Source organism: Anopheles moucheti, chromosome 2, assembly GCF_943734755.1.
Source record: "Anopheles moucheti chromosome 2, idAnoMoucSN_F20_07, whole genome shotgun sequence".
Classification (NCBI taxonomy): domain Eukaryota; kingdom Metazoa; phylum Arthropoda; class Insecta; order Diptera; family Culicidae; genus Anopheles; species Anopheles moucheti.
The window spans coordinates 86,916,644-86,928,959 of NC_069140.1; the positions used below are offsets into that span (position 1 = coordinate 86,916,644).

Below are 12,316 nucleotides of genomic sequence, written 5' to 3' on the forward strand. Positions count from 1 at the left end.
TCGCGGACGCAAATGACAAAAGCTCTGGCGTCTCTATCTGGGCGCTACTAAATTGGAGCGATTATATACACAATTCGTATGACTACATTAGGGAGATGCACTTTTTGTCCTCACATCGTGAATGAAGCTTCGAAATGCGCGCGTGTGTATCGTTGCACAACGGTGGGATCGCACATTGCGCACATTGCGTTGGACATTTCCGACTTCGCAAGCCGGTACGGAATTTTCCTCGCAAATGAATTAGCCAGGCCCAACTTCTTTCCCCCTCTCTCTCTCATCTGCGTCCTTTTTATCGCGACAAACGGCAACTAGGTTGAATAGGACGGTGCTTCCGTCACCTCGACCATGGTACGAACCGCCGGAGTAGATGACAGTTGCGTTACGGTTTATCGTTTCCAGCCAGCAGTGACAGACGCCCGTGTGTTGTTCGATGGGGGTTCGACCCAATGGTGTAGTGTGTGCGCACGATCCGAGCAGCGTTTGCCTCGCGGGTGTATCCCTACCCTGCGCTCGCTCGGTCCAGTTACGCGATGATCCCGGTTCGTTCGGCTGCCTGGCCTGGCACACGCGGTGGTGGTAGATTGGCAATATCGGTGCGCACCGATGAGGGCAGGAAAATACTGTTTTTCCCTCGCACCATCCACCTACACGCTGTTGGGTTTTGTTGGGAGGTGTTTTTTTTTCCTTCCTTCCTTCTTTCCATGTACACACTGCTCCAGATGGATCTATCCGACTACTTCTCTCGGCGATATGGCGGTCCCGGAGAGAGCAGGAACTCATCGCAGCAGTAGTAGTCGCGTCGACCGGGCCCGTTGGTTTGCGTCGTACGCCAGTAGCACACCGGCCGATAGTAGTAACGCCTGGTAGTGGTAGCAACAGTCGCACCAGAGACACAGCTAACCCGTACCCATCCGACTGAGGCAGAATAGAACGCGCGCGCCGTCCGTGAAGCGTGTGTGTGTGTGTGCGCGATTCCGAGTTTATTAGATCCCGCGAGATACGGCGTGCAAAGTTTGGTGATTTGGTGCACCACCCGCTTTTTTGTTTTTGTTAATAAACCACCCCTCGCCCCGGCTGTGAATAGTTGCTGAATGCCAGGAATGCGTCGACGGTCCATCCGTTTGGCGCGGGTCAAATCTGCTTCCTTCTCCACCGGCGGACCAAGTTCACCGTGCCTGTGAGTGTGTGTATTTGTATCGAGCGACTGATAGTGTAAATTAAAGATCAGCCCTGAAGTGAGTGGCGGACGAAGATCGCAAATTACTTTCATTTTGCCACAAGAGTAACACCCCCTTTCAATGGTACGAATGGAGTGAGATATGGCACAACTTTCGAACCGCTTGACTCTCTCCCGGTGGACGATTAGGGGTTGCAGTTTTAAGTGGATTTATTCATTTCTCGCTGCTGGTAAAGTGGGCAAACGATAGCGATCTCTGTGTAACGCGCGATAGTACATAACCTTGGGAAATTCTACACCACCTACTCCGCACTAGCATGTAACAGCCAGTAATCCAGTTCCTCCTATGGCCTCCAGTGTGTGTGTGCGGGTGTATGTGAACAAGGTGTTTGAAGTTGATGCTACAAAATATAAAGAAAAATAAAACCTACCTCACACCACAACGGCTGGATGATACATCCAAGGCACCGAGAACACACGAAGAAAACACCACCACCAAACATTCGATGTTCTCTCCGTGAAGGAACAGGGAGAAGGTGGTTTGGTTCGTTGTGGTGGTGGTTGGGAGTATTTTTCCAATTGGATTTCCATCGGGGTTTAACCTAATGTAAACAGAACAGTGCGTTTTGTAACTACACACCAAGCAAGAAGCAACACAAAAAAACAGCAACGCTCCCAAATACCTGTTTTCCACCTCGGAAGGTTTTTCTTTCGGAGGGAGATGTGTTTGTCCGTGCCTAGGAATGTTTACGACCGCCGTCAGGATATCACGAAAGAGAGAGAGGAAGAGGGAGAGAGAAACCGGGTAGACGGTGTGTGTGTCTTTCACTGAAATACTACCCTACTGTACGTTGGGGGGGTGTAGTTATCATTTTTAATGTCTTTATCGAGTTTTCCAATATAACGCGGCTACGTAAAAGAACAGTTCCTGTGTAACCCCACAAGACTAAGGGCGTGGAAAGTTCGAACTGTGTTGTGGGGTTTTCTTCGTGTGATGATGGGTTGATCCTGTAGGAAACCAATTATCAAGCGCGTTCCATTTCCTGCGAGCTGTCAGCAATGGGTCTGGTTTTCCTTTTTTTTTTCCCCTTCTGGACTTCTCGTCTAATTCCTTTTACCACCTGACCACCTGCCTATCGTGGTTGTTTTGTGTCCCCTTACGGAAACTTTCTCTCTTTCTCTCTCTCGCTCTTGACTCGATGATAAATGAGGCGTCCCAAAATGGTGGCTACGACGACGACGACGACGACGACCGGGGATTCTTTAAAGCGGGAGATCTCGAATCCCCCCCCGCATGCGAGTGTGTGCGGTATATAGAACAACCTTCAAAAGGACACAACACACGGTTACGTCGTACACAAATGTCAACAAAGTGGTGGATGTGTCGGTAGAAGTAGGGAAAACACGGAAGAAAGCGTGGCTACTCGGGTGGAAAGCCTGGGTAAGGGAAAAGCGGCCAGCAATGGGAGAATATGGGGGAGGTTTTGGGTGTTGGTGATCGTCCGTTTTTTTTTGTTTGTTGTCCTTCCAAGGGAGCTGGAATAGAACAGCCATTGGACAAAAATGGGTAGAAGGGCAGGAAGGGATAACCACGTAAAATGCCCGTTTTAATGAAGTTTCCTTCCTTTTCACTATCAACATCGCTTTATTGCCGCCATCCTTTTGCAGGAAATGGATTTTATTGTCTCTCCTTGTTGTTGGCGTACAGTGCGGGTCCCCCGAATTGGTGTGGTGTGTACGCTTTTGCACCGTTGTTAAATAGCCAATTATCTAAATACGATAAATATTAGACCTATTTTGCAACAACATAAACACATTTAAATAATTAAGGATTTTATAGAGCTTACCATCTATTTTAAAAACATCAATGATAGAGTTGTAGAATTATGCACAGCACTGTACCCAAATAGGAAACGAGTAGGTGTGGATCATTGATTTTGTTCATCGAGAATAACTTTAACAAGCAAAAGATGCAGAGGGTGCTGATGATGATGATGATGCCGGTGGTTGCAGAAGCGAAAGCACTGGCTTCGTGTTGTTGTATTTTAGTGGGTCTATTTCAAAGTGTTTTACAATTAATTTAAAAGGTTTCATAGTCTTTCTTAGTCCTGTTTGAATTGTGCTCTGCGTGTGGTCTTTCCACTAACAATTAATGAATAATTGTAAGTTAAAGGTGAAACAAATTCGCCCATGTAGAGTCGTCAGAAATAGTTCCATACGATCGTCATAACTCGCTGACCTGGTGTATTCCCGTTCCACACAGGAGGGACATGTGTGGTTCATTCCTATATACTATGATGCAGTTCCGATGGTGTCATTGCTATTGCCTTCTAACGAATATTTGTTCTTTTTTCTTGTAGCTTCCGTTTTCATTATTTGCTCAATTCCGTCATCAACCCATCCTCGGTGGGTGGGCAATACCGTTCGGTGACAAACTTTGCCTTATTCTCGGTCGCAAAAAAAACCCTTCCAAAAGCACGTAGAAGCCAGCACATGATGTGTGCCGCATTCGTAGGATTTAAAATGGTTGCGCGGTGTGGAGCGGTTGTGGAACAGTGTGGTGTGGAGGAGCGGAAGAAGAATTGCTTTTCCTCCTCGCCTCCACCCCTCCCCAGCCACTGGCTGTGCTCCTAATTGACTGAGCGCTGTGCTGATTAGTATGAGAACAAGGGATTAGACTGCAAACCACAGGAATAATGACAAACAAGTATGCGGTTGCACCTGCATGTATAAGAGGGATGGGGAAGACTACGGGTGGAAACACCTGGATGTGTGGGAGAACCATTGACGGTCCGGGAGGGGGGTTGGACGGTGGAAAATGGAAAAAATGGAAAAATGGCAAGAAGAGAGCAATGTACAAAAGAAACCAGCAGGAGGAAGCAACCGGACCGAGTGCGGAGAGCGAGTTTGATATTTATAAGAACGCTGTGCAGTGATGTAGTATGGTCCGATCCGGGGGTCAGTTGTACGGCTTGTTGGTGTAGATAACCATGCACCTCCATTTGGTTCCACCATATGTGTGTGTGTTTTTTTTTGTTCTCCCTCCAACGTACAGGGCCCGTACAGAAGGCAATACATATCCACACCAACTGAGTCAGATATCCGTACGGAACACGACGTGTGCAGACGACGGCATTAGGTAGAAGCGCTATACCACCCTGCATGGTTCCGTCCATCTCAGGAGGATTTGGAGGAGGGTGGTGCACATGGATGGGGAGATGCGGAGGGAGGTGTAGTGCAAGATGTGGGTTATGACACTCTAACAGTAGCACACGAACACATTCGCACCGCAGCAATAACCTCATTTTTCCCAGCATTTGCAAATTGGTTAAGGTGAAGGTGATGAATTTGCATTTAAAATCATCATGCTGTGTAGCACGGGTAAAGTTGCAAAATGTTGCATTATGTGTACCAAAACTGGTACGTTTAACAGTACGCTGAAGATTAGGGCAAAAATTTCCTGTTCATCCCTGAAGATATTCGTTGTACGGGAGAGGACTTTGGGAATCGCATGGTTTTTGCTTAAAGGGTGTGACGTCCATGTCTAAAGCTTCACGATTCGTACTATCCAGACTGTTCCGTCAAATTATAAGGGCTATAAGCCATTGATACGCACACGGCACGTGCTTTTCGATTGTGAAACCAACATGAACGCCGGTGCTATGAGAGCCTCTGATGGAATTAGCATACATAATTGTGAAGACAACATTTGCTTTACTGTATTTGTCATTCTGTTATATGATGCTCAGTGGCCTACAATCTACTGCGCTGTTTGGTAGTTCAGAGATATACCAAGGAGTGCGGAAGCTGTCAGTATAAGATGTTAAAGAACTTTCTTGGAAATTATTGTTGACTTTTTAGTAATTATTTAAAACTTTCTTCATTCTTCTTGATTGTTTCTAAACATTTTACACTGCCGTTAAAAGTACTTCGATAAATAACTATCATTCTTTTCCACTTCACAGTGATGAACAAAATGAAGCGTCCTCGTTGGCCAATAACAACTATTCCAGCAGTTCCACATCTAGTCTTCCATTGGCACTGGACAGTCGATCGACCTCACTGGAGGCGGTCAGTGGTGGTGGTACCGGTGCAACGACTGCGGTCTCCTCGGCTGGTCCAGCAGGAACCGTCAGTGGTATAAACCCGACCCATTCACCGGGCGGTGTCCTTCCCGCGAGTGCATCGACCGTAAGCGGCACGAGCGTTGTGCATGGCATCGGCAGCGGCTCTGGCAGTGGTCCCGGTGGTTTTCACGTCGTTCCAACCGCCCGCGAATGGATCGACAGCGATGACGAGGGTACGGTCGAACCGGAAGCCGACTGGAGCTCGAACATCCCGCACGAAATTCTCTCCACGCTCGGTGATCTGGAAAAGAAGCGCCAGGAGGTGATCAACGGTACGCTGCTGGTTGCTTCAAACGAAATCCTTCAACGCACGTCACTAACCGGGCCTTTGTTACATTTGCAGAGATCTACCAGACTGAACGCAATCACGTCCGCACGCTGAGGCTGCTGGAGGGCATCTTCATGCGGCCGCTCCAGGAATCTGGTGCGTTACCGCACGAGCTGCTAAACCTATTGTTTCCACACTCGCTGATCCACCTGAAAGATCTCCATACCGCGTTCGAGTTGAAGCTCAAACAACGACGCAACGAGCACGCGAACGTCGTACGTGAGATTGGTGATCTGTTGTTGACCATGGTAAGTAAGGGTGAATGCACAATAGCTTTTGCTTACTCTGAACTGAGTCAGTCGACAATAATAAGAGTAGACAATTTAACTCACCTTGAATTTCGAATATAGACGTTAAGTTGTTTTGATTTGTTTAATTTAGTTTTATTTGGCTGACTTCACACTAAAAATTCCGGACCACGCCTAAAACCTTCTAAAATAACGTATTTATTTAATGTCCTTAGTTCGACGGACAAACCGGCGATGAGCTGAAGGAACATGCGGCCCATTTCTGCGCCCGGCAACAGATCGCCCTGGAGGCGTTAAAGGAGCGTCGGAAAAAGGATGAACAGTTGCAACGACTCCTGACAAAGGCCGAATCTCACAAAGCTTGCCGACGTCTGCAGCTGAAGGATCTGCTACCAACGGCACTACAACGGCTGACCAAGTATCCGCTACTGTTTGACAATTTGTACAACTTTACCGTGCGCAGCTCGCCGAAAAATGAGAGCGAAGCACTCGCCATCCGCAAGTCACACGAGTCCGCCAAACGGATACTGGATCACGTCAATCAGGCGGTGCGAACGGAGGAGGATATGCATAAGTACGTAACATTAGCATACGTAGATGGGATTGGTGTTTTAACGAACATCGTATTTTTTTTTTTTTTTTGCAGGTTATTAACAATTCAACGCAAACTCGACAAGAGTGGGCTTGATAAGGATGCTTCTATTGAATTTAGGGTATGTATTCATACTACATTTTGGTGTACGATGAATCATGTTCGCGTACTGTGAGTCGTGTACTAATGTCTTTACTCTCTGTTTCACAACAGCATATTGATCTTACCGTACGTAAGCTAATCCACGATGGGCCTTTAACGATGAAGAAGAATCCAGGTGTACAACTGCATGGACTGCTGTTTGAAGATATAATGGTGTTGCTGCAGAAGCAGGTTAGTGTAAGCGTTTGTTTTACCGAAGACGTTCCATAATAATGTTTATTTTGTTGCTCTTCTTCCCTTCTTTTACAGGACGACAAGTATCTTGTCAAGTATCACTCTAGTCCCGGGCTCGGCGGAAGCGAAAGCAAGTACGCCGAGGGCCGCTTTAATCCGATCACCAAAATCCATCTCATTCTGGTGCGACAAAGCGCCGTCGACAAAAATACGTTCTTCCTAATCAACACCAACGTCTCGCAGATGCTGGAACTGACCGCGCCGAGCAGCACCGAGTGCAAAACGTGAGTAAATGTACAACAATACCACATGAGGGGGAATTTTAAATCAATAATATATATATACACGAAACAGTTATGAAATCATTTGCTGTGTCCGTATGACGAGTTCGTTGACTCACGTTGACAACCGGAAAGCTCTCAAGCTTTCCAAGCACAAATAGGTCCAAATTACAATAAGAATAGCTGGTTCAAAAGTAACATTTTCAGTTAATGTATTCCACAGTACAATACAATAGCAAGGTTCAAATATACAGTTTTGGGAAATAGAAGGTCACAATACGTTTTTGAAGAGGGTTAAATATGCTAGATCGAAGATCATTGGCATACTATTGTGTGGTGTAGTGCAACTACCTGATGTATAATCGTCAGGAAGTCACCATTATTATCTTTCATTGAAAAACGCGCTGTCAACAATGATTCAAAACTGATTATTACATTACAGATTCTTTCTTTCTTTTTGAGGTCTACATCTAATAATATCTTCATCTATTTATGTGTGTAACTTATTTAGTTTGCGTTTACAAAGTAACACACAATAATAACTCATAATAACTCGCAGTTATTATACAGTGTCGGACAAAACAATAAGACCACTTCTCCATTTTAACTTCAAACTGTGTATTCCAAAGCCTAGAGGTTTTTGCGCTCCCTTGAGAAGCCGTGGAAGATTGAGAAGGCAATCGCACAACTAATACATCTAGCACCAAATGCAATTTTTAGGAACATCAGTATCTTGTACTGAATCCAATTACCGAATCTTCTTCCAAGTCAATTTAGCTAAAAATTTACTCAGATGATAACAAATCCTGATGTTATCTTTCAAGATTTCTAAATGTTTCTTCAGAGCGGTGTAACGTGTGTGTGTTACTGGACGGTAAAGAAACCACTGAAAAGATTCGCTAACCTGTGCTTAACCCACAAAGCCCTCCGCCCAACTAGTTATGACATCAAAGAAGCATAGTTTTGTGCAAACACCTACAACCTACGCAGCAGTAGTTTCGAAGAAGCCGGGTTAAGAAGACTTTTGGAAGCCTTAGTTACGACTACGAATTAAACGGTGGGCAGTAAATAAAAGTCTCTCGCAGCTTCCTGACTCCCGACGGCGTGGCATTAGGCGTAACAATGTATGCCCAGTTAATATGTTCCGTGCTCCAATACCTTCCATTTTACAACCGAATGAACACACTCATTAGACGCAAATGGGCATGTCGCGACAATGGGTGAGCAACCATCACGTGCGCTATATTTAGTTGCCAATTTTTCCTTCACTCCTGGTGAGGACCTACCTCCTCCGTCCCGCGATACGCATGAATCACTTGCTGCGTTTAACCCGTGGTGCTGGGCTGGATGGGTGGATATTTTTAGGAAAAGGTCGCCTTTTTGGTTCTTTGAAGTTAGAGAAGACACATGAAAAGTTTTTTTTGTCTTCGAAAAAGTTCGAAAGGGTAACGTAATAATTATTTCCCTTTTACGTGCTTGTTTTTTTGTATTACTCATCAATGTCAGCGCAGAGCAAATGAGTAATATTTGAGCTCTTTTGTGCGGTAAGTGTTTTTCTTCAGTTTTCAAGGTGTTGTAAGCGATGGAAAAGCGTTACGCGTGTTGTTGCTACTTCTGATTGGAGATGCTGCTGCTGTTGCCGTACAACACTTTCTCTTCGGGGTTGCAGCAACAACACGATGCGGCGGGGGAACAAGTTTTCCACCGTGTGTGTTTGCGCTGTTCAATGAGCTGATGTGGCGACACCGGCTGCGTATGTCTGTCGCCCTTCATTACCTGACTGGTTATTGTTTCACATCTCCCGTGTGTGTATGATGTAAAAGATCGCAAGGCTATTGCATCGATCCAAATGAGAGTTTGGCGCGGAACTCGTTCCAAACCTCTCGTCGTCCACACGTCATGTCCCGTATGTGATAAACGGGAGCAACACATTGCACATACGCGACAGATATATTGAAACACGCGTAATTAAGCAATGAACGGAGAAAACGACTAGACGAGCTAGCCGCTGCTTCAATGTCAACGATTATGTGTCCATTACGGCTGCTACATTTATTAAAGCGACGATTATGTGCAACTTTTCCAAATGAATTCGAGACATTTCAGTTTGAATGATGTTGCATTGTGTTAGCTCAAAACTTTATTCGGAATGGTAAGGAGAGGTTGCTTTTACAACGGTTTGTTTTCCCTCAGTCTGATTTCTTTTAGGACATTTTCACAAACCTTGTTGATTTTGTTTGCCTCTCAAGAGGAAAACAGGCACTGGAAAAGAAGGGATTAACAAATAAACTTGAATGTGAAGACATGATACACCTTCCAGCGGCAAGCAGCGGGGGAAAACCTTCCAACCCTGGTAAGCGGTCCTTCTGCGAAGTGAATTTTTGCGAGCCTTTACAAACAATGCAGCACTGTTTTGAGAGGACCAGCCGTGGAAAGGTTAGCAGATGCCTCAAGCCTTGTTTTGATGTTCCTGTTGTGTTGTGTGTGCTAGAAACATCCATTTAATTGGTATAAGCTGCTTTTGCAACGTAAAGCAACGAGTCTTACATGTTTTGAGGTTATGTTGAATTTATGAGGATATTCGAACAGTTCCCGTAACATATCTGTACTGCAAATAGAACTCTGACAAGTGAGTGAGTGGAAGACCGCGAACTACTACGCAAACCCCCGATCACGATGGTCACGATGAAACAGATTCTCCGAGGCACACCGAAGAAACCGAATCGAAAAGTGTGAAAAGACATTAACCAGGCTGACGCGCTGCCCCGGATTGCGTCGTTGTTTCCGATGCGTTGGGAACACCAGATACTACAGCGCGGGTAGTAGACGTCTTTGAATCAACACGCTTCGAATCCACACCCACTGTTCGCCAGCCAGCATCTGTTGCACCAGCAACACAGAGCCAGGTCAAGTACGCACCGCTCACCGGGTGTTTGGCCAAAGGAGCACGAAGCGGTGGGGTGTGTCCTGATTTCCGCCGCTGTTTGCCATTCATCCTCAGTCAGTCTGCTTTTACCCCCGCAAGCGCGCTCGCCAGGGTGTGATATGGTGTGTGGCTCCATATACCATCAACGCAAACGTGGCGTTTGTTGATGCACGATCCAGAAGACGTTTAAAATTCGCGCTAAGGCAAATTTTCCACCGGCCGCGTGTTCTTTTTAAACGCGTGATCGAACACCATCCACCCACACGGGACAGCACACATACACATACACACACAGAGACCCTCGGGGGTGGGGGGGAGACTAGTCAAAATAATTTGTTGCCAAAAAGGAAACGATGGAAAACCAGCGTATGCGTGTGAGTTCGTGCCCTTCGCCTATATTTGAGGGGGAAGTTTGTATTCCTTGATCATCGGTGGTGTGTGGGTGTGTGTGGAGAGTTGTTTTTTTTCTTTTGGTTCTTATTTTTGCTTGGAATCAATTTTCCAGCTCTACCCACAGAGGGGCGGGAAACGGAAATCGAACCAAAACAAAATTATCACAACACTGGTGAAAAGTTAATACAGCTTTATTACCAGGAAGCGGAACATTTTACACCATTTAATGGGGGGGAGGATGTGCAATGCAAAATTGTACTTTTTTGGTTTTGGTTGTAGAAACTTTTGGCGTACCTTTCTACCTTTTTGCGTATCGAATTTTCCTTTGCTGGCAAATAAAAAAATAAAGGGTACGAAGTTTTCGCTTCATTTCGTGAAACGTACATCAAAAATTCAGAAACGAAGAGCGGAACGTCATGAATTTTATATAAAGAAGGTGGCAGCAGACTTCTTGCTTTTTCAGTCAGGATTCTCTCTCAAGGCTTTTATTTGGGACGCAATTGACGCTCAACTCGAACATGTTTTATTTGGGTTTTGCTTGTGGAGAATTATGTGTCGTTTTTTTACTCTTTTTGCTACTTTTAGAATATTTACTGTAATAGTGTAATAATTACCTTGAGTTAGCAGTCCTCATTCTCATTTCTTTAGGTTCTCGAACCATTGTTACAAATTGTGTATTTGTTTTTTTTTACGTTTAAAGTACTGCAAATTTATTCTTCTTAATGTTCCCGCTTAACCAAACAAAAATAATCAAAGATCAAATCATTCGGCGCGATATATAATAATAAACATATATTGTAAGTCCCTCCAGCAAATGACAAACTTCCCTCTTTCTCTCGCTCTCCTGCCTATCGCAACGATCGGTCATACTAAGTAAACTCCCTTCCTGCTGCACGTGAAAAGGGCGATCCCCGATACAAGAGCACTTGGAACAAACGGAACCTACACAAGGGAGAGAGAGTGAGAGAGCGAGATAAACTGCGCAGGGTTCGGTTCGGTTCTCCGAACCTTTCCCGGACCCGTTCGAGTCACCCAACCACACAACCTCCCTCCATTCACGTGCCCTTTTGCAGGCGCGCGTCGTGATACACGCCGCCGTCATGCAAGTGGCGGCGAAGACAAAACCTTATAAGACAGTCCGCAAAACCGGCACTCCGGCTCAGTTTTCCCCGAGAGCGTGTGAAAACCGGACGCATCCGTTCAAGTTCCGACCCGGGGCGCGCGCTCGCGTGTGTGTATGGGGCTTCTTCCCGCAAAGGAAGGAAGTGAAGTTTTTCAAAAAGCAGTACGGGGGGGTTAGTTTAGTGTTTTTTTTCTACAACTGGTAAAAATGAAATATTTATTAGACAAAACATGTTTTGTGAAGCAGCTTTATTTGGTGTGCAGATGGTGCAAAACTCGCGATCATCTCATGACGTCGTGACTCGTGTGTGGAGGAAAACATTTCTCTCGTGTTTGTCGTGTTTTGTGTGTCTTCCCTATTAATAAGCCATGTGAACAAGGTTTCAATTTTACATTATTCATTGCGCTTGTTTCGGTGCCGCCAAACAACCGACCTTCTTCCCTTTCCCCGGTCAGAGTGCGTGTGTAGTGTTAATGTGACCGACCAGTACCACTATATTTTTGAAAGCTGTCGAATTAACCAAGCCTCCCCCCATTACGACGAATCTCGTCATCTGCTAATCCTGGTTTGGGTGGGGTGTGGAAATGTGTTTTTTTTTCCTAAAAAACACCCCCCGCTCGGTTTGGGTCAACGAGGTTGTCCGCACACATCCAACGGGGTCCAAACGCAACGTTTTCCCTGGCCCGTTGTTTGTTTACATATCATTCAACATTATTTAGAGATCGATTAGGAAGGCAGCGGGAAAGGCCGGTAGTGCAAAACGGAACCAGAGGGATCAAGAGGTG

At 45.6% G+C, this 12,316-nt stretch overlaps 1 protein-coding gene across 1 annotated transcript in view; it reads left to right on the top strand.

Moving 5' to 3' along the window:
• The window catches only part of LOC128298263 (uncharacterized), a 77,619-nt gene that overhangs the window by 49,981 nt on the left and 15,322 nt on the right, over positions 1-12,316 (top strand). The window contains exons 14-19 of the mRNA XM_053034008.1: positions 5,143-5,576; positions 5,648-5,880; positions 6,096-6,454; positions 6,527-6,593; positions 6,686-6,805; positions 6,884-7,092. Coding sequence (XP_052889968.1) covers positions 5,143-5,576; positions 5,648-5,880; positions 6,096-6,454; positions 6,527-6,593; positions 6,686-6,805; positions 6,884-7,092 — 1,422 coding nt within the window. The remainder of the gene's footprint in view (positions 1-5,142; positions 5,577-5,647; positions 5,881-6,095; positions 6,455-6,526; positions 6,594-6,685; positions 6,806-6,883; positions 7,093-12,316) is intronic.